The sequence below is a fragment of the Curcuma longa genome, chromosome 11 (assembly GCF_044706935.1).
Source record: "Curcuma longa cultivar G26 ecotype Majalengka, Jawa Barat chromosome 11, ITB_CL_G26_1.1, whole genome shotgun sequence".
NCBI classification, from domain to species: Eukaryota; Viridiplantae; Streptophyta; class Magnoliopsida; order Zingiberales; family Zingiberaceae; genus Curcuma; species Curcuma longa.
In genome coordinates, this window is record NC_133871.1 from 32,855,179 (window position 1) to 32,879,447 (window position 24,269).

Sequence of the window (24,269 nt, forward strand, 5' to 3'; positions counted from 1 at the left end):
GTGCAATTTTGAATTGAGTTGTCTGTCGAATAGTTCTTTGATCCTGACCGAGACTGCTCCCCGATTTGGAGTCGTCTATCTAATTTGGATGAGTACTGAGTTAATGTTGCCGAGCTAAGCTACAGGACCAAACTAGTTGGCTTCGAAAGTATATCTCTGGTAGGATGTGCCATTTGACGTGCCATCGAATCAAATCAAATCTCGACCTTTTAGACCTGGTTATACCGACCCATAACAAATTTCATTCAACTTATTTTTTTTATCAAAATAAATTGGTTGGACTTAAGAAAATATTAATCTTTCAGTTAAAATACTCATGTTAGTTAATGATGAACAAGTCAATTTGCATTTGAATTATTGATCAAAATAATTTTTTTAGGCTCAAGAAAATATGTTATATGTGAGGTGACTAGAAACCTATAATGTTTAAATTTTTAATTCCAAAAAATAATTGACACTCGTTGTCAAGTTTTTATATGTAATATGATTTTTTTAATTAACTTGTGTCTTCAAAATTAAATATTTTAACAACGAGCTTGATTTGCCAAAAATGTATTTAAACAGCAAATTTAATATAAATTAATTTATTAGTTTATAAATTAAACTTATTTTTAAAATAATTGTTTTGACCATTAGTAATTTATAATGAACGGTTTTTGTCATTACATACTCGGTCAGAGGATGTAGCATATTTCAGGCAGCGAATCATGGAGGAATATTATTTGGATGCTCGAGTGTCGGTAGGGCGAAGCTCGGCCCGAAGCTCCACCTTGGGCGAGTATCTCCGCTCTCTCGTTCGATCTTCTCCTGCTTCTGAACGCTTAGTCCGTCTGTCCTTGCCTGGATCTGAGCGCCAGCGGCGAAACTTCGCTTCCAGTTTGCTCCTCTCTTGATATTGCCCAGCAGATCTCTCGCGTCTTGTAATTGTTGTTGTGGTTGAAGTAGCCTATTGTTTGCTCCCGCTTTCCCCCCTTTCTGCTTTTGCGTGTGGTTGGAGGAATTTGGTGCGCAATGGCGGTGGATGCCAGGCAAGTGCTCGCCGGATTCCTCACCATGGCCATGTTTGCCATGCTCGGCAACATGATCAAGAGAGACCATTTTGATTCCGTTACGGTAATTCATGGAAATTCTCTTCGTAGTGCTCTTAGTGTTGTATGACAAGTAGATTTGTTGATCTCGTGTCCAAAGTTGTGCGTTTTTCACTGATTCGTATTTATTATTTGTTACGAGGTTTTAGCATGCGTACTTAAGTATCAAAGTAGAATTTTTTATGAAAAAATAAAAGAAATCTTGGATTGCTTTGAACTTTAATGAACCGGATCCCATTTTTGTACCTCTGCTTGTCCCTGATCTGGTGCTCTGCAGTAGATTTGTGCATTACAACTACATTATTTTTTGTTTTTATCCTTTTCCTACATGTTGAAACTTGGATCTTAATTCCATTAAGGAATATTTGCAGTGAATTACCAGCTAGTGGCAGTAAGTACACTTTACATGTATTGCAGTAGTATATTTAAAGCTAATTTAAGCAAAAATAATTTAAGCTGTGATTATGCCAGCAAGGTCATTGGAACCATTCTTGATTTTTCGTGGTAGACAGGATCCACTGTTAATTTTTCTTCATGGTAGGTGTGCAAAATCTTAGAATTTGCTTTGTCATGTAATTTTGTCATTGGTACAATTTGGTCAACGAGTTGTCTATAAAAAGGAACTTCTTGAAAGATCTCAATTTTAGAAGTCCATTTTCTAGGATATGCTTGCCTTTAATGATCTTTGGATTTTCTTTTCTTTTTTTCTATACTTCACATCATTATCAATATAAGATTAGAAGATTCTACCATTGACCTGATTCATGATCCAGAAGCATATGAATATGCATATCTTTGTCTGGCTTTGAGCTGAGATATTGATGCTTTGATAATAGAAAGCATGTGAATATGCATATCTTTGTCACATATATTGAAAGAATGCTATTATCCAGTTGTCTTTCTCTTTATTTTATACTCCATGTGTGTGTTGGTGTGGTTGAAGTAATAAATATCTTTGTATACCTATTTTCCATTTGAAATAATATTTTCTGCATTAAATAACTCTGCTGCTATAAAATTAAATGATGTTACCATCAATTTTGTTGAGAAGGGAGCAATATAAACCTAAGATATCATTGTTGGCTCGTTTCACCTTTAAAGTCCTTGTTATTTTTCTAATTCTATTAGTTCCTTATATTGTGCATGAAGGCTTACATAATGCAAACACACTATTGAGTTATTTGTTTTCCTCTGATTCTCTGAATTACTTGCATTGTCGTGCTATGTTACCATAAATCATTTATATGTATCATAACTATATATATATATTTTCTGAATTCTTTTCTTGTATTTGCATATTTTTAGGTAACTGTGCAAGAGACATCAGTCATACAATTTGATGCATTAAAGGAAGAGCAGAAGTCCCTTGACCAAGCCTCTACAGAGAGCATCCAAGAATTTAAACCTTGCTGGGCCAAGCCAGTTCCAAGTAAGTGAATGGAGTGTCTCATGATTTGCTATGCTAGATGGAGATTTTGCACTCTTAAATAATAGTGGGGCCATTTTTTGCTTTTCCCTTTGGATTTATATCTGCAGAAGAAGTAGAGCAGTCAAAAGGTTACATTACTTTTCCTTAACTGGAGGTCCTGAGCACCATATCTCACAGGTAGGGACTATGTTACAATTTATTGGTATTGACAACTTTTATAAATGAACAACTTTTGTTGTATAGGTTTTTGGTTGGGACTCAGACAAGTTAAAGTTTAATGTCAATGGTTAGCTTGATGATACATTCTCAAGACAACTATTTATTCAAGACTTTTTTATTTTCTAATATATAGCTTGCATTTGGTTCTTACAACACAGTATCTAGCTTATACTCTTATATGTTTCATTAGTTAATCAATTATCTTGTCAAAAGAAAGGTAGTGTTTAACTTTGATATTATCCTTATAGTACTGATTTTATTGGATCTTATGACATCAAGAGTAATATGATGGTCAAGTCATTTGCTCTGAAAAAAAAAGATCACAAAGATAAGATGAGCATTATGTAACAGTGATTTAATTAATCTCCTAATTTTTCTTGGTCAGATCACTGATGCGGTTGTTATTGTGAGGTATTTGGATGCTACTCTAGTGCTTCCTGACATCAGAGGAAGTGAGCTTGGCCAAAAAAGGTTAATTGGGCAACTTTGTCATTGTTGTTTCCATATCTCAACGCTTATTTAACAGCTTATAGACAAACATATTTTGATTCTAAACCCAAATAGAGACCATTGATTCAATTATTGACATATTTCCTAAGCTTACATTTTATTTTTTGCCATCAAATTTTACATATTTGCAGGAATTTTGAAGATATGTATGATGCTGATAAGTTCATTACAAGCTTGAACGGTGTTGTAAAAGTAGTAAGGGAGCTTCCTGCTGAATTAACTACTGAAACTCCAGCTATTGTCAAAGTACCCAATAGGGTTTCAAGAGAATACATTGTGAACAATGTTGAACCAATTTTTCAAAGCAAAAGTTATTTGAGACTCACAAGTGTCTTCACAAAAATCAATTTGAAAGGAAATGGTAAACCAATTACTGATTTGGATTCAACTGCTTGCTTGGCTATGTTTGGAAGCCTTGAAATGAAGCATGAGATTTTGGAAGTGGCTGATCGAATGGTTGAGAGACTAAAAATACTTAGTCGCAATACAGGAAGTCAGTTTATTTCAGTTGACCTCAGGGTTGATGTGCTAGAGAAAAAGGGCTGTAAAGAAAAAGCAAATGGGAAAAAACCTTGTTACTCTCCTCTGGAGATCAGAGATTTCTTAAGAAAAGTTGGTTTCAATGCAGATAGCACAATTTACCTTACTCAGACTTGGTGGCATGAAAGTCTCAACCCTTTGAAGGAGATGTTTCCAAAAACTTATACCAAGGTGAGTTGCAGATTTGAATGATTTATCTCCACAAACTTCACCCTTTATGTCCTTTTTTTTGAAAAGATTTAAATTTCATGACTTTGAGCTAGAATTTTTATTGTGCCTTTGTGATGTTGCAGGATGACTTAATACCTGCCGAAAAGAAGGGCCAATTTCTCCAATCAGGAAGTGCAGAACTACAAAGAGGTCTTGACTTCCAAATATGTTCCAAGAGTGATGTCTTTGTGCCTGCCATTTCTGGTCTGTTTTACGGGAATGTAGCTGGTAAAAGAATAGCTTCAGGCCGCACGCAAATACTTGTTCCGTCCAAGGTCCTCAGTTCCTCTCCAGTTGCAACTGATTTCATCTCAACTTATGTCTCCAAGAAGAACCATATTGCATACTCATGTTTCTGTTAGTTGTTTGGAGAATGAACTAAAAGCAGCAAAGAGCTTGTTCTGGAATTGCTTCTGATTAGCTTTTCTTCTCAATGTGTTTTGGTTCCCAAAAGGTATGCAGGTTCATGTAATTTAAATGCAACTATTCTGTGTTGTATTATGTAATAGAGTTGTTTCGGTCAAATTTAAAAGGAAATATTTCTTTTCTTTCTGGTACCAATTAACTTAATTTCGAAGTACCATGTATAATATTGCCAGAATGTTGATTAACAATTCATCTCATCTTACTTGATTTATCCTTTCCATATGGTTAGCCTGGCCAACTCAATTTGCTTGATCTACTCAATTTTCTTAATTTATCCATCTTGATTAAAATGTTAAATTATAATTAATTTATAGATCGACACCTCTAGTTTTTGTCTGTAAAATCTATTTTTGCAAAGATTATATTATGATTTGATTAGTAAGGTTTGGTAGGTCTTATAAAAGAGAAAGAACTTGTCGGACTTTATGCTTTGGATCTTCCAATTATTCTGAATCCATCGCAATGGCCGCCAAGCATGGCATCTGGAGCTCTACCAATTTCTTAGATGCCGGCTTCCTCCGTTCCTCATCTTCTTCTTGCTCGATCCGTAGCCGTACCGTCAGCGTCGTGTGCAGATCTTCATCTTCCTCCTCGTCTTCCACGGAAATCTGGATATCGCAGGCTCAGCTCCGAATGGTTGAGGCGTTCGATCCAAAGATTCCTCTTGTCGAGGCTATCACCCCTCCCAGCTCGTGGTACACGGACTCTTCCTTTCTTGACCTCGAGTTTGAGCGCGTCTTTTTCCGTGGATGGCAGGCTGTTGGTAATTCGTCTTCTCTAAATCTATAAAGGGATGATCTTTCTCCGCTAGTGACGAGCTAGAGCGTGATATTATTTGTTTTTGAAAACATATCAAGTTTGATTCTGTATTTACCCTTTCATTATTTTGTTTTCAATTAATTGGGTATGGCTCCTCTGTAAACAATCGTCTCTTGGTTAACGGGCCAGTGGAGGTGGAAAATTATCATCGGATTGTATCCTTTTGCTTCCTGTTTTCTGAATGAAGCTTTGATCTTGATCGTATGCAGGCTATACCGAGCAAATCGAGCGTCCTCATGATTTCTTCACTGGAAGGTATTAAGCTTCTTTTCTGGTCGAATTCTTCTTTGGGTAGGTCTATGTGAATTGTACAACGCTGTACTGTATCGCTACAGTTATTTGATTGATCCTTGGAGTATTTGGAAGTTTAAATGCTTGGACTATTTCACTGAAGAAGCACTTGAATGTTTATGCCAAGTTTTTCAAGTGTTCAAAATGCTGTCCTGAAAACCTCGAATCTGGTTTTCCTAGCTGGCAATGAACTTTTTTGATGTGATGAGAATGCGTAATAAATGATTTGGAAGTCATGAACTCATAGTGGCTTGGTGCTGCGGTGGTGTGTGACTTTGACTTGTGCGGTGGTTCATGTCAAGGCTCATACTAATTGTATTGCTTGACCTGAATATAAATGCATGTTCCAGAGAATAGGGTCAACTTTGGGATTGTAAGATGCATGAGTGCCCTTGAACACTAATTAGGTTAGGCATTGTCAGAATATAGAGATTTTAAAACAATGGTTAAGATGTTTTAACTTTCTGGCACTAATTTCATAGCCATAAACTTTTGCAGCTATAAACATTGCAGTCATCACACCTGCATATATCCAGAATTCTTGGTTGCAGATGCCATGCCCACTCTGCTATATATATTTATTTTACATTTTTATCTAATTAAGTGCAACATCAGGTTAGGGAATGTCGAGTTTGTCATCTGCCGAGATGCTGACGGGGATCTTCATGCCTTCCACAATGTGTGCCGCCACCATGCCTCAGTACTTGCCTCCGGAAGTGGGAAGAAGTCATGCTTTATATGCCCTTACCATGTGAGTAACTAGAAGTGAAGGCTTTTCTATTCAACGCCATCTTCTTTACTTTCCTTGGGATATTGGTAGTAATAATACATTTTTTGTTCTCACCATGTTGGCTTCTAGAAATGGTATCATATGAAAGAATAATCTGAAGTCCAAGTATCATGGGCATGCAGATAGACTGTTACTCCTTTATCAATTAAACTCTCACTACTTCGTGTTGCATGGCATAAGACATAGCTAATATCTTATTATTCAGGGTTGGACATATGCTTTAGATGGCTCACTCTTGAAGGCCACTCGAATCACAGGAATTAAGAACTTCAACAAGGATGTATGTTTTGTGCAAGTTTGCTGAATCTTTCTGTCTGAGTTCATCCCATGATGTAAAAGTGAACTTATCCTATCTTGGGAGCAGGAATTCGGACTTGTACCTTTGGAAGTGACTACTTGGGGACCATTTGTACTTGTTAGATTGGATGGGAATCCCTCATCTCAACAGAGAGGTTCTATGAAAACTGTAGGAAATGAATGGCTTGGGAGTTCTTCCAATATCCTCAGCGCAAATGGAATTGATTCTTCACTGAAACATGTCTGTAGACGTGAATATAGTATCCAGTGTAATTGGAAGGTTTGATTTAGTTAATCATCTTTTCATACTTCCATTTGTTGGGAAATAGTCCTAGTATTCACAAGAAAATAGGTGTGAGGTCCTTTATATTACATTCATTATTTCATATTTTCCTTCCATCTAGGTTTTCTGTGACAACTACTTGGATGGCGGTTATCATGTTCCTTATGCTCATGGAGGTCTTGCATCTGGTCTTAATCTTGATTCTTACTCTACGCTAGTATGTTAAACTCCTATTTATGATTGCCATCGTATCTTCATCTGTTTCATCATTCAATTTTTAGCTTGGCATGCGTTCTATTATTAGAGCATTTATTTCTTAGTTTCTAATGGGTTTTCAATGTAAATGCACTAGAAGAAATAAAGAAGATTTTTGACAGTTCATTTAGCAACAGTATTTGGGTTGCTAGTGTTTGAACTATAATCTATCTAACCCTACTGTCAAACTACTTAATCTTCACTTTATGTATTCCCTCAAAAATCTTTATTTCATGTACATGCTAGAATATTCTTTCAAAGTGACTTGTGCACTTATGTTTTCCAATTCATCTCTAATGTGTTTAATGATTCATGTACTATGATCCCCTGTGGGATTTCACTGCTGTTGTGCAGATATATGAGAAAGTTAGTATTCAAAGATGTGAAGGTGCTTCAGCTGAACGGAACTTTGATCGGCTTGGTTCAAAGGCATTATATGCTTTTGTATACCCTAACTTCATGATAAACAGGTACGCTAGCAGTCAACAAAACTCCAGGTTGCTTAAGTGGAAAATGTATGAACTCTGGTATCTAGAAGCTCTTGCAATGTCTAAGACTTTGAATATTTGCAGGTATGGTCCATGGATGGACACTAATTTAGTTGTTCCATTGACCACAACCAAATGTCAAGTTGTGTTTGATTATTTTCTGGACACCTCTCTTGTGGTGAGTATTTTATGAGTTGAGCAGAATTTACATTTGTACTCATTCTGTGGAACCTCTCTCAGATGATTCATAATTGAGTCAATCGTCATTTAGGTGACTTAGCAGGTAGGTTGGAGTTTATGTTATAAGTTATGGTTGAAATCATAAACAAATATGCTGATATGGTTGTAAAATTTTCAAAGAAATATTGGACTGTTAGTTTCATCATTTTACTGGTTAACGAAGAGTGATTCCTCCACTTAGTCACAATAACAATGAACTGACTAGGTGTTTAGATTTGTAAGTGTAGGAGAACACTTATGTGGTAAAACATACGATTGAGTTCCCTATCATGGAGTACGAGAGATGAGAAGCATGGGTCTAATCCTAAATAACAAGTTGAAAGATAGAAGAAAGATGAATGCAGCTACGTATCGACCAGGCCAGCTCCTGCTTAAATTTACCTTCTTGATCTATTTTAAGTTGTTCCACTGCTGTTGTGAATGTTTTGGTTGTCTAGCTGGTCATCCAGATTCTTTTCGATAACAATTTGTTCAAGGGTGTTGGGATTAGCCTCTGATAAATCTAAATTTAGATAGCACACTTGTTGGTGTTGGTTGGTAAATTGACTCTTTTAATGCATAATAAATTATGTAAAAATAAATTATTAGCTGGTATTGGTTCAGACTTAATTCTTGGAGGAAAGAACCTTTTACTGCATATCTATATTAAAAATTGCATTCACAGTTGATAATGAAGAAATTATACAGTCAATTTTGTCAATCACTGCTTAAGACCACTAAGAGAGTCCATTTGGTCAATTATCTAATGTCTTATTGTCTCTAACCCTGATTACCACCGTCCAAGTAGCTTGGTTTTCCAATGCTCATTCGCTCTAATAACTAGTTGCCACCAAATTAAGTATTCATCTTGCAATTAGAATATTTTCCTGTTTTTTCTTTTCTTAGCAAATGGCACATTGAAGTTTTTTTCTTCTCTCAATATCAGGTCTGCTACTGTAGATTTACAAAGAAATAATTCATGGCCATTTGGATAACTATCTGATGTCGATTCTTTTAATAGAGACAGTGATTAGAAGCAGATGGCTTGGCATTTTTTCTAATCATCTTCTGAACCAATCTGACTTTAACATCCCAATGCAAAACCTTAACATAATCTGTGTGGAATTTCTCAAGCAGGAGGGTTGTAGTTAGTATCAGGCAGATAGTGTATAATTTCTTTCACTAGTTCAATTGTCCAAAGTCTGACTTTTACCAACAAAATTTCACTACTTGTCCATTTAAGCTTTAAGTTTTTCACCAGCCTGATGCTTCGTAGGCTATTTATTATTGTCTGAAGCACCAGCAATGTTCGTGCCACTAAACCATGTAAAATACTGCAGGACGACAAGGACTTCGTCGAAAGAAGTTTAGAAGAGAGTGAGAGAGTGCAGGTAAGTGATCACTTCTTTCTTGGTTATGTCATGTGTCAATTGATCAGAAAGGTTGAGGCTGCTGAATGCTGATGCCGAGTTTGAGTTTATTTCATCGATCGGTGTAGTTAGAAGACATTGCACTATGCGAAGGAGTTCAGCGGGGTTTGGAATCACCAGCCTACTGCAGTGGACGATATGCACCAGCAGTGGAGATGGCCATGCATCACTTCCATTGCCTTCTGCACGAGTCCTTCACCCACGTCTAATTGATGTGCTTATTTGGGTTCTGTTGATAAAACAATCCGGACAGAGAAGCAACGAACGACTTTGTAAGTCATTCAGGTGGTGAATGAATATTTGCTTCAGCTTGTTTTCTCGCTTGACTTGTAGATTTAACAGTTTGCTTCATATGCATGCATTAATGGCACCAGGCACTCACGTGAATTTGAGACTACCATTCTTATCACCTATGGACGATGGCAATTAGGCCAACGCACACCAATCTTGGCCTCATAGAAAGAAAGGTAATCAATCAGATAAGAAACATATACTGTGTAGATTTTGTCCATGTTTGAAGAAGATCCATTGGGTGTGGATTTGCCACTCTTGGAAGCTTGCCAAAGATGGTCCAAATCCAACATTAGACATGCATGGCACTACGTGGCCATCCTTTGGGCCTCATTAGCTCACCAGAGGCGATAAGGTGAAGGCTTGGCCATCCTTTGGACCATAGTGAAAATGGAGTACATCCTTTGATGAATCAAAGCTAGATCACAAAGGTAATAGAAATTATCGAGGAGATGCTAGCTCGAGAGATTCCCCGCATTGCACGATCGTGCGAGGTTTAGTCTCGACCGCATAAGAGAAGGATAGGATTACTCTTCTTCTTCTTCTTCTTCGAGTTTGGTAGGGTTTTCTTACATGAGTGAAGGTTTGGAACCACCTGAAGATGCATGGTTTGAAAAAAAAAATCTATAGAAGTTTATAGTCCTTTTTATTATTATTATTTAAAATAGGGTCCTCCAGCATGAAAAGGACGTAAGGCCAACTAAAGAAGTTGTAATATCAAAGATAAAGGCTAAATTTGATAAGATTGGAGATGTTTATAATGGTAGCCAAGAACACCCTCTCTTGTAAATTTTATCGTGGTTAAGTGATTGAATCTAAGAAACCTTACGTGTCCGCAAAATGGACCTCACAAAACAGAGTTCGAGAGATTTCTCTAAAATCTAGGCTAACCAATAAGAGATTGCCATGTCAGCAAATAAGCTTGAATAATTTGAGAAGTAGGATGATATTGGATATAAAATTTTATTTATGTGAGAGAAGTTGACGAAATGGATAGAAAATAAAAGAATTTATTAAATCTTTTTGAAGAAGCTATACTTGAATTTAAATTTTAATTGGAATAAATATTTTTAGAAGTTGATTGGTAAGGTATGTATAAATTATATTTTTAAATTTATTCGATAGGTAAATTAATAAAAAAAATCCACTAAATGCACATGTTTTACTGTGCCTAACAATAATTTGCGCAGATCGGATTGCGAAAGGAAGACCTAATCACCACCACCAACGGAGGAGGAGGAGGAGGAGCGTAGCAGAGTGAGGAGGGCGTGGTGGCCTGGAGTGGTCCAATGGCGCAGCGGATGACGACGTAGTGTTGTCGCTGTTCCTCCTTCTCTCCTTTTAAAGCAGCACCTCCTAGTTCCTCCGTCACCGGCTTTTCCATCTGGCTGCTGCTCGGTCTGAACCATGTCTAGGGTTCTTCTCGTGATTGCCAGCGCCTTTGCCCTTTCCTTCGTATTTTAATCCTATCGCCCCCTTCGACCGACTTCTTCACTGCCCCCGACTTGTTCTTGAGAGATTTTTAGATCGAACCTGATGCAGAAGGTTTCCCTTTTTCGTTGAACTGGAAGTGGCTTCCATCCTGGCGCGTTGAGGAGAAAAAGGAAGTGTTTTTATTGGTTTCCGGATGAACGGCGGAGGCAAGGTTGAAGCTTTGGAATCATCGGAATAGAAAATTTTGGACTTGTCGGCTTTGATTTGACTTCCAGTCCAGTTCCCTCCGCTAGCTGTTGTTGTTATTCCTGGTTCGTCTTCCTTTTGATAGATTGGATTTCGATTCAATCTTCGTCTTTAATCTTTTGCACAGATTTGAATCTGGATTTCGGAGCTACGCTTCTCTCTTGTTTTGGTTCATGAATCGAGTCAAATCGTTTGGTTCGCTTTCCGGTGTGGGGTTTAGGGTTTTTGATTGCTTGCCAAAATTCCCCCCATTTGGATTCGAATCATTTTTCTAGGGCAATTTCTTGAAGGTTTAGGGTTTTGGGAGGCAAGGTTTTGATTGGTTTCTGTCGGAATTTCTGAAATTTAAGGCGTGTAGGCTGTGGAATTCCATTCTCCAAGCTGCGATGTCGTCGTGCCTCAGCGGTGGCGGCGGCGGCCGGACCTACAGCTTCGACCTCGACCTGGTGAAGCCTCCGCCTGCGGCGTCGTCCCTCGCTTCGCATACTTCCTCGCCTTCCTCCACTCTCTCCGAATCGAGCAACTCGGCGCTGGCAATCTCCATCAAGAAGACGAGAACGTCCCGGAAGCGGCCCAACCAGACGTATAACGAGGCCGCCGCCCTCCTCTCCACCATCTACCCAAACGTCTTCTCCGCTAAGGGCCTCAAGAAGCTTTCCAGGAGCGCAGCGAGGCCCTTCTCCTCTTTTCCGGAACCATCCGACCTCCTCCTCCCACCCCTTCCGGTGCTCAGCGATGCTGCATTCCTCCTCCACAAATCCCACCAGGAGCAGCCAACCGCCGCAGCCCAGATCGAGCTCAAGCATAAGTTCGCCGCTGACAAGGACTATAGGAGGCCCGTGAGCAGCAGCATGTCATGCTCCTTCGAGCCTAACTCGCCTGGTTCATTGAACGACGACTTTGATGCCGAGTCCATCCTCGACGAGGAGGTTGAGGAGGGCATCGACAGCATCATGGGCAACCTCAGCGTCAACACCCCTTCCGAGGAGGACGACAACGATGGACTAAGTAGTGGTGGTTCCTCCATCAATCCCCTTCTTCGTAGCCTAGTCGGATGTAGAATCAGTGGCGGCGGCAGTGGCCAGCTTGAGCTGGGGCTTGGACTACGGCTCAGTCATAACTTGCAGTGGGCATTGAAGGCCCAGGACAACTGCGAATGGTGGCGAACTCCGACGGTGCCAGTGCAAAATATTCTACCCAACTTCAAACCTCCGGCAGCAAAGGCAGCAACAGATAAGAAGAAAAAGAAGCCAGAGAAGGTGGAAGTGAGCTGTAAGAAGATTACAAACACAACAATTTCCACTGAAACTCCAAAGGAGAAATTGAAGGCTGGTTTGGGGCTCAAGCTAAACCATGAGGAGGTGCTTAAGGAATGGTCTGACTGCAGCTCCATATTCCTCGAGGGGGCTGACTCACTGGATTCATCTGCTGATGTTCTGGTAATGCTTTAAATCCACCTTGCGAAGCATAAATTGATTGCAAATTGAGCTTCTTTCCTTTATTGCTTTATCACAAAGATAAAAGAAGTAAGAAAGTAGGAAGGTGGGAAGAAAAGCAAAGATAAAGGCAAAAATGAAGTAATCAAAGTGAAAAATGGGAAAAAAAAGGAGTTTTGGTGTTTAATTGTATTGCACTTTGCATGATGCTGAAACTTTTAAAGTGGAAATATTCAAAAGAAGCTTACAAATCTTTATCCCTGTGCTGAAGTTTAAGCTAGAGCTAATATGGCAACCATCACTTTGTGATCAGTGAGACATTGCAACTTTCTGGATGTTGCAAACTCGAGGAAGAACCACAGAGTTTTGGTGTTTAGAATTGCAACAAACTTCTGTTGAAAAAGAATTCTGAAACTTTTATCATTTACTTGTTAAGGACTTGATATGAAGAGCAGAGTTATTGATTATCTGGTTAAACACTTTTCTTGTTAGACATTATGTTATGCATTTTTCTTGCAGGCTAGGTTGTCAGACCTCGATCCCTTTCCCCATGCTGATGGGGTGAGGGATGCAAGTGTTACAAGGTACAAAGAGAAACGGAGGAGCCAGCTTTTCTCTAAGAAGGTCAGGTACCATGTGAGGAAGATGAACGCAGGCCGTCGACCTACAATGAAGGCAAGTGTAAGAATTTGTTTTCTTCTCTTTTATTTATGATTCTCATACTGTGATTGTGGGCGCAGATCAGCGACCTAGGATGAAGGCACTTAGGCATTTTCTTCTATATTTACGATTCTCACTGTGATTGTGAACGCAGACCAACAACCTATGATGAAGGCAAGTGTAATACGTTGTTTTCTTCTTTATTTATGATTCTCACACTGATTGTTTTGTTAGTTCAACATAGAGATAAACCTAAATAGTTAGGACTAACATCACTAAATGGAAACGTGCTTCATGCATGCTTTTTCTAAATTTGATCTCCAAACTATGCATTGGTTCTGACTTGATTCTGATACACGCTTGGTTTGTGTGTTCCAGTTTCTGCTTTTGCAGGGAAGGTTCGTGACCAGTCCATCCCTTCTCCAGCCGGCAATAGAAGAAGAAAGCCAGTGATTTCATGGCCCGAGGCCATTGCATCTATCAGAGGCAAAGATTTGGGAGTAATCTTTGATCTTACAAGTGCTTAATAGCCAGGGATGAGATCTTGAAGTGAAATCTTTTTGGAATGTCGAAGTTGAAGTGTTGTTTTGTAAGCAGAGAGAATGATTCGGAGAATTAAAGAAGATAACGTGATGTTTTCATTCAGTGGTTGATTTAATAACTTTGATAATTGTCTGGTTGGTCAGATTGTCGTATTGCAACAAGGAGTTACACGAGAAAAAGAACAACAGAAAAGCCAGAGCTAGCCAATCTGTTTGTAAACTTCTCTTTTTAATCAATTAGCGGTTGAAATTATTTTGTTTTTAAAATATATTTGCTTAGGTCGAAGACTGAAAAAGATCTTAATATAAAATACTCAAAGGCTCTTTTTTTCCCCTTTTTATATGGATTTCACTGTGAACGTTGTAGCCAAGAATCCGAAATTCTAGTTTGCGTAGTCATGGATTTAGGACCACCTTGATACGCGGAGTTTCTTTTATTCTTATTTCACAGATTTTGCAATTAAACATGGGCAAAAAATTAAAATGACGTTTTATTTTTCAATTAAAGTCGATCATTTTGAATTAAAGTTAAATGGACCTTCTATCTATCAGAATTATTTTTATCTTTATCCTTTCATGGCAACTATCTATTAGTTTTTATAATACATGTTGTAAAAATTAGTAGATAGTTATTATACATTGTAGAAGTTATATATTAACTTTTATACATTTAGATCATAATTGAATTATATTTATTTGAAATGTAATAAATGTCATAAAATCTTCATCATTTATTTTATTAATTAAAATATTATTTTAATTAAATTATCATTAAAAAAATAAAATTAAAATAATAAAAAAAAAAATATAGCTAGCAAGTTATATGTTAATGTTAATTTCTACACGATCGATCGTGATTATATAATGTTCATTTAAAATATAGTAAGTATTATAGAATCTCCATCATTTGTTGTATTAATTTCTACATATTATAAAAGTTACATACTAACTTCTACAGGATTAAACATGATTAAATAATATTCATTTAAAATGTAATAAATATTATAAAATCTCTATCTTTTATTTTGCTTGTTGAAATATTATTTTAATAATGTTATCACTAAGAAAAATAAAATTAAAATGATATAAAATTATTATTATAAAAGTTATCAACCAACTTTTATACATCAAGTAATCAAATAATATAAAAACATTTTAAACATTTTGCATTAAATGAGATGCCCATTTAACTTTAATTGAAAATAGAATGCACATATGATGATTTTGTAAATGATGAACACCTCTTTTAATTTTTGTCTATTGAAAATAATGCATTGTGTTTTTCTTAAAATATCTTAGAAATTATTGGATTATTTTTTTCCTTCAAACTATCTTTCTTAAATTGTCTTTTCTCCCTTCTATTATTAAGTTTGATGACTTAATGCGTGAGGGTGGCATCAAGTTCATGTATAGTAGGTAAGATTCCATAAATTAAAAAAATGTTGGAACCCCAATAAAGCATGGTGATGCATCACTACTACGACTAAACCCATGTGTAGATGGCAAAGCCAGTGCACTAAATTAATAAACTGATGATAGGATATGGCTATTTTGTATTAATTAAAAGATCAACCTATATATCTGCAAGTTAAAGCAAATTCTATTAACGAAAAATATTAAAAAATTTCACCTGTTTTTTGTATCCCACCGTTTTGGCGTGTGTAAGTGTAAGAAAGAAATCACTTTCCACCGAAGTCATCGCGCAGTGAGTATTTCTAGGATGAGTTGCTTCAGTTTAATACGAGGTGTATATTACAAATATTTTCTTCTCAATGTATTCATCTGAATGGACACCTCAGTAATAATCCAACATAAGAAGAGGAACTCTTGGCAGAAAGTCTTTACATATAATCCAAGAGCAAGAATGAATTTGTAAATATCCAATGATCGAATATTTCATGCCCTCTGTCATCTTTGCAACAAAATCTTTAATGTATTATCTTAATTCATCTGCAGAATAGGACTGCTAACTCCTGATAATTTTCGGTGGATATCTAAGTAGGAATAAGGTGCATGACCAACTACGAGTCATTTGTCCATCTGCATAGAAACAGAGAAACTTTTTTTAAGCATGTAGAGAAAAGAAGATAAATTCAGGGACTGAATAGAAAATTAATCCACGAATTCAAATTTGCTCAGGTATCTATTATGTAAAAATAGATAGATTTTATTCACAAATTTATAAAATATCTGATAGAACTAATCTGAAACAAGAATAAAAAGAACAGCTAATTAATACCAACAATGTGATCAAATGAAATGTACACAAACAAAAAAAAGTTGGTAACTGAGATTTATTCGTTCTGGAGATAAGAAAAGCTTGCCACAGTTGCATCCAAAGTTATCAAGAGAAAAGAAGCGTGAAAGCAATAGTTAATTCATTGGAAGAACTACCTTTTAATGTGCATGTATGTTAACCTGGCCGCTGTGGTAGCCCTCTCTGAATGCTATGAAAATATTGCCAATTCTGAATTCTGAGACCCCTCCTGTTGGCCTAATGTTTTGAGAGAAAAAAATATAGTATCATATCCATGGTTAGAGGTAGGAGTGGCTCTTCTTCTTGGTCATATTAAGTGTATTGAGAGCCCAAGGATGGAACAGAGGGATTATTTGATTAAGCTCAGTGGCAATGGTGAGAACTGCATGTTTGGGATGATCCATGGATTGATTTAGTCCCTTTGAGGTGGTGGTCTTTCTGTAGGAGTATGGCATGATTGAATGAGTTGTTTGGTCCTAAGCTGGTGAGCACAATTCAAGCAATCCATATGCCTCGCAAGTAGGATGACAGATGGGTGTGTAGGGCTAGTCTGAATGGTGGTATGAGTTTCAAGGGTGCCTATAACTACTTAATTATTTAATATCAGATTTGACTAAATCAGATTTAATTAAAAACAAGTTTAGTTAAAATCATATTAATTAATATTTTTTTAAAAATTACTTTTGTAATATCAATAAGCATAGTTAATATAAGATGCATTATTCTTATATTCTTTAAATGCCTTTTGATATCTTATTAATTAAACAAAATTATTTGGTTCCTTCATATCTTTTTCTCTATTTTTTTAATTGTTTCTCCTTGATTTCGATCCCACTGATCCTATCAATCCAATGTAACCGATATCGTAAGTTTTTTATGGCCAATGCCATATTGACAACCATGTTATTAGGAAAGTCACCAATTTATATATTCACACTGTTACCAGTGATGTTTCATTTGAAGATGTCCACTGTTTTCCATCAAAACAGAATCATCATCTCCAGATTTGTGACTCAAAATTTCAGTCATCAATCATACTCTACTCTGTTACAATCCTGATGAAAGTAAAAAGATTTGACAAAGTATTTACCCAAGGTTTATCTCTGTTTCTCAAACTTCTGTACTCTCATCTCATACTTCCTCTGTTTCTCAAACATCTCAATCCTCACTTCATACTTCTACAGTTTCATAAGCTTTCAGATACTTGTTACATAATTTCAAGTTACAACTCAAAAGCATTCTGGCACAGTAGAAGAGCATTATATAAACAAATTGTTTTATAGAATATCTGATGAAACTTGCGTAAATTCACTACTAAGTTATTTGTGATCACTTGTTACATAATGAAAGACTGGGATAATTGTTACTTCTTAAAATTGAGATATGGGAGACTTTTGTTGATAAAGACAAGCTACAAACAGTTGATACAAATAGATTGCATTTACCCAACTTCAGTACGTGAAATGCATCAACAAGAAGGAACCAGGGGATTTACCTTAAAGAGTATAAGAAGCACAACCCAGGACAAACTTTACTTCTCAGTATGCTTGTGCTTAGGCTTGCGATGTGGTCGGGTTGCATGAGAACTTTTTGTTGTTTTTGTTTTCTTAGAACTGATTATGAAAAAAAGAATATATAAGATAACAAAATTGTTGTCATTTAAACTATGTGATAGATGGATGTAATGGACTGGATAAGGAAGAATGTAAAAGAATCAAACTGACCCCAAAACATCTGACAAAAATTTGTATACCAGGAAAACTGGTAATGCCAAAAGAGCAGAGGCCTGCACATCCAAATCATTGTTACATAGCTGCCAACAAATTCTTTTGATTGCAATAATTCAAGTATAAGTGGAAATCAGGGATGAAAAGGAAGTACCATAAACCACACCAACTCTTTGGTAGCAAGAAATTTTGCTAATTCATATTTCTTGAAGTATTCCTGAATGCCAACTTGGGCCTATAACAGGATTGAATAAATCATCTGGGCAGTGAAACAGAATAAAAAAGAAGTGTGCACATCTGCTTATAAATAAACCCATTGTTGTAAATGAAAGAAAAGCAGGAAACCTTAAGCAGTATGTGAGAGCAAAACAGATGGCCCAAATGTCTTTGAAGGATCTATTGCCAGATTATTCAAGAAAGATGCCAAGATGTCCATACAAATGCATTAACCATTCAAAAGTAGATATCTAGGAACACAGGTAATGGTTACTGACACTAACTAATATCGAGGACCTTGAGAGGGTGAAAACATAGATATGGTGTCAGGTCTTATCCATATCCAAATATCTGCTGTATCTACCTCTTATGAACTATGGAGCCCATACAAACAAAACCTTGGAGGAAATTGGGATGGTGGCATCTAGGATGGAAGCAGACAAAACAAGGAGAGAAGGGTGAACAGGAATCAAGGTGAACATGGTACAAAGCCAAAGAAGCAGATAATTGTCTGTGATGGCCAGCTGATAAGGGTTGTGATGGGCTCTGGCATCAAATTGATGAAGATTGAAGATAGAAGATAGAAGATAGAGAAAGGAAGAACAGAAGAGGGAATGGAAAAAAAAATAGAAGAGAACAGAGAACATAAAAAGAAGAGAGGTTTCAAGAAGAGAATAATTCAATTCATCATCTAATATGATATCGCCTTATAATATATATGATTAAAAAACATGGAGTTAGTGGTGATTATGGGTACATTTAACAAATTAACTCATTTTATCCCCTATTGCACTACATGAAGTATATAAAATAAATAGATCATGAAAGATTCCAGATATTGGAAATGCCCTTGGGTAAGTGAGAAGGAACATTATCCTGATAAGGTATTTGTTTGTTGGTCTTATTCTCATAAATTATTGCTAAATTAATAAGCTGGTTAGTAGAAAGAAAACTAAAGCATCTAGGTTAAATTAAGCTCAAATTCTGGTTGAGCCACTATAAACCACACAAACAAGCAAATATATAAACAAAATTGCAATTTCAGTTCATCCAAGCCCATTTTCCGGACTGCGAATGTGTGTATGCTAAGCAAATAAGATTACCTTTTTGGTAAGCAGTCAATTTTTTAATGACAAGGAATCAAATAAAACACTATGAATTGTTGTAAGCAGAAATTACCTGCCGGTGATAAGTTGTTGCTGATTCAAGAAATTTTCCATAAGCATGAATCACACGGTCACTATAGGGACTGAAAGCAACTCGCACCTTTTCAACATGTGGTTTGGTAATAGTATCAAATTGTTTTACATATGGTTGAGAAAATCTCTTGGCAGCCTGAAACAAGGTATGGAAATTTACATAGCACAGTGTGTCAAAAAACAAAAAAATAGAGCATGTAATAACAAATTGATACAGAGGCATGTCTATATAAGCATCCCGGTTGAAATAATACCATGAGTACCTGGAAATAAGGATCTGAAATTTGTTGTACTTTGGCTACATAGCTGGATATGGTACTCTTAGCTGTGTGATAAATTTCCACTGTTTTACTTGACACAGTATGCACATAAGGTTCAGTGCTTGACACAAGAAACACCCATTTCTTCAGAAATTCAAGGAAACGAAATAATTTAGAAACATAATAAATCCTGCCTAAAATATCAACTAGCTTAAAAGAAAGTTGGTAAAGTAGTGAACTGATAAATAATCCGAACCAAAGCCAAATGCAAACTAAACCAAATTTATATAATTTGCTTATGGATTGTCAATCAAGCAACACTGAAATATAAGAAGAATTATCATAATTCAGATACTGAAAATAATCATTGGTTGGCTACTTACAATTTTGGCAGATTCAAAATGTGGTTCCATAAATTTTTGTGCTTGAATCGATTTCTCTGATACCTTGAGAAAAGTTTCCACAAAATTGATAAGTAAGAGAAAACTAAATAGTAATATAATATGTGCCATGCATTCATGGCGATAAAGCAAGAATTGACAAACAAATTCAATAGAGAAAAAAAAATAGTACAGGTGAAAAACTAGCACCTTTTGAAGTAAGACATCTAATACTGGTTGTCCATGCTCCTTCCAGCGAGTCGTTGAAAGTTCCTGAAAGGGACATATCAAAGACATATTGGAGTCTCTTAACATGCATATGGTATCTCTCGAACACTCCATCAAATTTCTAAGACAATCACCTTATAGTAACTGGCATGAGTAGCAAGCCAAGGAGGAAACCATGCTCCATGAGCCTGAAAGCAAGAAACACAAAATTTTGACTCCAGCTCAATTATTACGTTTTGTTATTATATAAAATAAATTGACTAAAAAGAAGTCACAAATGTTAAAGAACTGAATACCAAACCCATGCCTTATGTGAGACATGGCAGCATACCACAGAATGCATACTTGCACAAGCAGAACATCAATGATATGCCACAAAACCAACAACAACAAAAATGTCTAGTTTTTGACACAAGAACTCAAATCAAATTTCATCTGAATAGACTGATATACATAGTCAAAGCTGACCACTTTTCCATTTAAGTGAATTATCATGCGAAGGCAAATTGGAGAGACAAAAAATAAACATTACAGGATAATATTAAGCCCCAGGTGAAGTCTTGTCCAGAATTCACATTATTATGAAAGAGGTTTTGAACATATGTTCACAGGATATCAATCAATTTTCAATCTCAATGAACTTGTACAAGATCCACTCTTTGACATCATATCTAGCAGCAGTTTAACAGATTTCAAGCATAAATCATACTATCCAGCCTCGACTGACCTTTTCGATTAGCCATGCAGGAAGGCATCTCCCTCAAGCAAAATATTCTTAACAATCTAAGTCATTGTGTCAAATATTCCAATAGAAAGAAAGATGAGATCATGTGCAAATTGCAGGTTGAGACTTGTTGATTGAACTCATCATGTAGCCAGACAAGTATTACAAGTACAATGAAAGGAAGCTAGTAGCATTAAGACATGACCAGCCTTAATGGACACAAAGCAAGCATCCATGCATCATGCCTTTCCAAGGATGAAACCTCAATACTCATCCTAATAATTTCTGTTGTCCATTAAAAATAGCAAATTAGCAATGCAAAAGGAACACTTGATTAGTTAAGACCATACTTTTTATGTCTGAAATCAAGACATTTCTAGCAAAAATACAAAGAAATATATTTTTGAAAAGTTAGAGATCCATGAGCTGATCCTGTAAGAAATATCTACTCCATGATCAAACAAGCTAAATACTTATACACTGTAAGAAAAGCAATGCTGAGAATTAACTCTACAATGATTTGCTAAGACTTCTTACCTGTGATAATTCCTTTGACTTAGCTGTTGCTTCCAAGTGTACTCTTAGAAGCTCCTCCTAAAGAAGGTTCCATGATTTATATAAATAGCATCTTGTAAAGCCTGTGTAACAATGTGTTTTCAAGAATAGTTGTTGATAGCACAAACCTCTGCCACCTGAAGAGCATGCTCAGTTTTTTGAATTCTACGTTTTTGCTCATCATTTGTCTTTTGAAGCTACAAGGGCCAACGGTGAAAAGTTACAGCCAAGTGATTGGAAATAATACAGCATTACTATATCTGTTGATATGCACAGGAAGTATATAATTTCTATGCCTATTTTCTAAAAATAATGCACAAGTTCATGGTTGTAAGAGACAAAACTGCTTCACCTTTGACCTTGACACACTAGAACATACCTAACCTTTTGCTGGACTTGTTATCCTTTGAGCAAGAAATTATAGATACTCGAAGCAACAGATTTGCTCCTATGAAAAAGTAGGCTAGCAATTTGTGTTATGCTGATTGGATCATAATTGATTTCATAGAAGCAGGTAAGAACAATATAAAACTAGTTAATTATTTGTAAATAGTTTCACAAATTTAAAATGAGTTAATAATAAATTGATTGTATGATGTAAACAGTTGTTAGTGTTCGTTAAGAAAAGATTATTTGACAAATGAGTCGAATCATGTCACATTGTCATAAAGGTTATGGGTCATCATCTGGTTGTCTCTATAACTTGTGTTGTTGTATCGTGTTTGTGTGACATTTCATGTCCAACCTTGTTAACAAATAACAAATTGGTCTCCATGAATTGCAGATTACATACTAATATTGAAGAGACATGATCCAACAATGCTAATCATAGCTCAGTCACTAAATTTTGGGTCCAAAACCACAATATTCTAGCATTATTAAACTAACTCTAGCAATTCATAACTAATAATTGTCATATTATACCTCTACATAATGGTAAAAAAATTAATTCTATTTTTCTAAAAGGCAATCGCCAGGACTCGAATTACAATCTGATACATGATTGTATTATCTAACAACAAGGTCCTCTCTTTTGTGTAACACACACACTGTCAAATATTGCATGCAGTGTAACAAATCAACAACGAACCCCAAACAAAAGAGAAACAGCATGAATCATCTATCCATATTGATTGTGTTTTGAGATGTAGTCTTGATCATTAGGATAAAAATTAGTTCAACATGTTTGAGGGTTTTATATAGAAGTGGAAAAAGAGGATATTTTGGATAGTCTGGCCTCTTTTGGCCTGCTTGAAGGTCATTCCAGTGATGCAAATTGTTGGAAAGAATGGTTGTACTTTTATAAGAGGGGTGTGGATGGAGTACGATGCATACTGAAACAGATTTGTAATATATGAGCATCATTTTTTTAGTAGATATGATTTTCATGGCTGTTTTATTTCTCATTTTGCACTGCCTGTTTCATTTCTCATTTTGCACTTTTGTTTTTGTTTGGGTAGTACCCTAGAGTAATAATCCAACATAACATGCTAATCAGAATCCTCCACTAGCATTCTTAATGTCAGAAACTATCCTGAGAAATAGCAGTGAAAGACCAAAAAAATAATGTACAATCCAGAAACAGGGTATAACGAGTAAAACAAACAATGACTTAAGCAAGGTTGGTAGGGACAAGCAACACATTAAAGAAAAATTAAAATGAAGGATGCAAAACATGAAAGAACAATATCTCAACAAAAGGCAGCGACAAGCAAAAATAATTAGCAACAAGAACTCACACTTTTCAACTTCAAACTAAGATCTTTCACTTTCATTTCAGCTTCATTGGCCCGAGCATCCAAAGAATCCCTCTCTGAATTTTTTAATTTGATCTCAGTTCTTAGTTTTTCAACCTGCCATGACAATGCACATTAGAATCATTCAAATTCTGAATACTCCAGAATTGAAGAATCTGTAGTGTCAAACCTGCTCCTCAAGTTCATCAACTCGAGCTTGTACCTTTTTAACAATCTCCTTTGCATCTAAATCTCCCTTTTTCTACACGGTCATAAGAAAACCTAATGGCTAAGTTGCCCGCTGACAAGTAACAGAGTTACTAAGCTCATCATAAACTTAGCTCACCTGGATCAATACAATGTCACTCTGTAATGATGCTATGGTCATCGACTTTTCTTTCATGATATTCTCCAAATAGGTGATCCGCTCATCTTTGCTCTTCGATTCTTGCTCTTTACCCAAATTACTAGATTCTGTGGTGGGAAAAACCACAGAAATCAATCATACAAAAAACATATGAGGATTATACTTTTCTCAGATTCCATTTGACAAAGACATGCATTACATATGAATAAATAATCACTGAAAAGACCAGAAGTGAAATTCACGGCAAAGAAGAAGGTAAAATCAAATTGGCAATAATAGCAAAAGTGCGACTAAGAAAACACCTTTACGATACACGAAACAAGACTGAGGGGTAGCTTATAGGCAGATTCCCATAAACAACCAATAAACAACGAAAATAAAATAAAATCTACCGTTATACGTATATTTCATACAATAGAAACCAAATAACTAAATCAAAAACACTAACTTTAAAGAAATATGATCCATATATTGAAGACCACGCTGACCTAAGGTAAAGATTTTCTTCCTAAGCTGCTCCAACTCTAGCTTCAGCCCTGAATCCGAGTCTTCGGGTTCCACGACCTCCTCTTGGCTCGGCGCGTCCGCCCAGACCCCCACGAACAAAAGGATGATGGCGATTGAAGCGATCAGCAATTTCGAAGCCGCCATTATCGAGGATTTCCTCCTCACAAACAGCAAAACCAATTCGCCTGACGGTGACGAGAGCGACCGTGC

The 24,269-nt window shown here is 36.3% G+C and overlaps 4 protein-coding genes across 5 annotated transcripts; 3 read left to right on the forward strand and 1 right to left on the reverse strand.

The window, feature by feature from the left end:
* The first annotated feature begins 733 nt into the window (after positions 1-733).
* On the forward strand, positions 734-4,588 carry LOC141839887 (protein MANNAN SYNTHESIS-RELATED 1-like). The gene is given in 7 exon segments (XM_074727736.1): positions 734-1,113; positions 2,394-2,517; positions 2,625-2,654; positions 2,657-2,694; positions 3,122-3,207; positions 3,378-3,957; positions 4,080-4,588. Coding segments are annotated over 7 exon segments (1,239 nt in total). The 5' UTR covers positions 734-1,011; the 3' UTR covers positions 4,359-4,588.
* Positions 4,589-4,843: 255 nt separating this feature from the next.
* LOC141838501 (choline monooxygenase, chloroplastic) lies at positions 4,844-9,827 on the forward strand. 2 transcript variants are annotated; one of them, XR_012602644.1, is made up of 11 exons: positions 4,844-5,185; positions 5,451-5,496; positions 6,148-6,283; positions 6,528-6,602; positions 6,687-6,899; positions 7,024-7,119; positions 7,512-7,627; positions 7,730-7,823; positions 9,205-9,255; positions 9,363-9,566; positions 9,669-9,827. XR_012602644.1 is itself a non-coding variant. In XM_074726006.1 (10 exons), the coding sequence occupies exons 1-10, from the start codon at positions 4,885-4,887 to the stop codon at positions 9,501-9,503; spliced, it is 1,269 nt and encodes a 422-aa protein (XP_074582107.1). In that variant the 5' UTR covers positions 4,844-4,884; the 3' UTR covers positions 9,504-9,662. The 2 variants fall into 2 exon arrangements, 1 of the variants encoding a protein (XP_074582107.1); XM_074726006.1 differs by lacking the exon at positions 9,669-9,827 and having other exon boundaries at positions 9,363-9,662.
* Positions 9,828-10,846: 1,019 nt separating this feature from the next.
* LOC141838502 (protein CHLOROPLAST IMPORT APPARATUS 2-like) lies at positions 10,847-14,156 on the forward strand. The gene is made up of 4 exons (XM_074726007.1): positions 10,847-12,704; positions 13,221-13,376; positions 13,442-13,535; positions 13,740-14,156. Exons 1-3 carry the CDS (start codon positions 11,652-11,654, stop codon positions 13,457-13,459), a joined length of 1,227 nt encoding a protein of 408 aa, XP_074582108.1. The 5' UTR covers positions 10,847-11,651; the 3' UTR covers positions 13,460-13,535; positions 13,740-14,156.
* Positions 14,157-15,705: 1,549 nt separating this feature from the next.
* Positions 15,706-24,259, reverse strand: LOC141841821 (uncharacterized). Its single transcript, XM_074730017.1, has 15 exons — positions 24,041-24,259; positions 23,532-23,659; positions 23,376-23,447; positions 23,189-23,302; positions 21,578-21,646; positions 21,432-21,488; positions 20,305-20,358; positions 20,153-20,215; positions 19,946-20,008; positions 19,566-19,706; positions 19,283-19,438; positions 18,042-18,122; positions 17,885-17,946; positions 17,656-17,773; positions 15,706-15,943 (listed from the first exon to the last, which is right to left on the reverse strand). Exons 1-14 carry the CDS (start codon positions 24,201-24,203, stop codon positions 17,692-17,694), a joined length of 1,305 nt encoding a protein of 434 aa, XP_074586118.1. The 5' UTR covers positions 24,204-24,259; the 3' UTR covers positions 15,706-15,943; positions 17,656-17,691.
* Between the last annotated feature and the right edge of the window lie 10 nt (positions 24,260-24,269).

Bases quoted from the DNA above. Each gene is read 5' to 3' on its own strand.
- LOC141838501 (XM_074726006.1), top strand. From the start codon at position 4,885: ATGGCCGCCAAGCATGGCATCTGGAGCTCTACCAATTTCTTAGATGCC. The intron at 5,186-5,450 runs GTAATTCGTCTT...GATCGTATGCAG, and splicing joins CCGTGGATGGCAGGCTGTTG to GCTATACCGAGCAAATCGAG. The intron at 6,900-7,023 runs GTTTGATTTAGT...CCTTCCATCTAG, and splicing joins GTATCCAGTGTAATTGGAAG to GTTTTCTGTGACAACTACTT.
- LOC141838502 (XM_074726007.1), top strand. From the start codon at position 11,652: ATGTCGTCGTGCCTCAGCGGTGGCGGCGGCGGCCGGACCTACAGCTTC. The intron at 12,705-13,220 runs GTAATGCTTTAA...TTTTTCTTGCAG, and splicing joins ATTCATCTGCTGATGTTCTG to GCTAGGTTGTCAGACCTCGA.
- LOC141841821 (XM_074730017.1), bottom strand. From the start codon at position 24,203: ATGGCGGCTTCGAAATTGCTGATCGCTTCAATCGCCATCATCCTTTTG. The intron at 23,448-23,531 runs GTGAGCTAAGTT...ATGACCGTGTAG, and splicing joins GTGACATTGTATTGATCCAG to AAAAAGGGAGATTTAGATGC. The intron at 21,489-21,577 runs GTTTGTGCTATC...AACCTTCTTTAG, and splicing joins ATGCTCTTCAGGTGGCAGAG to GAGGAGCTTCTAAGAGTACA.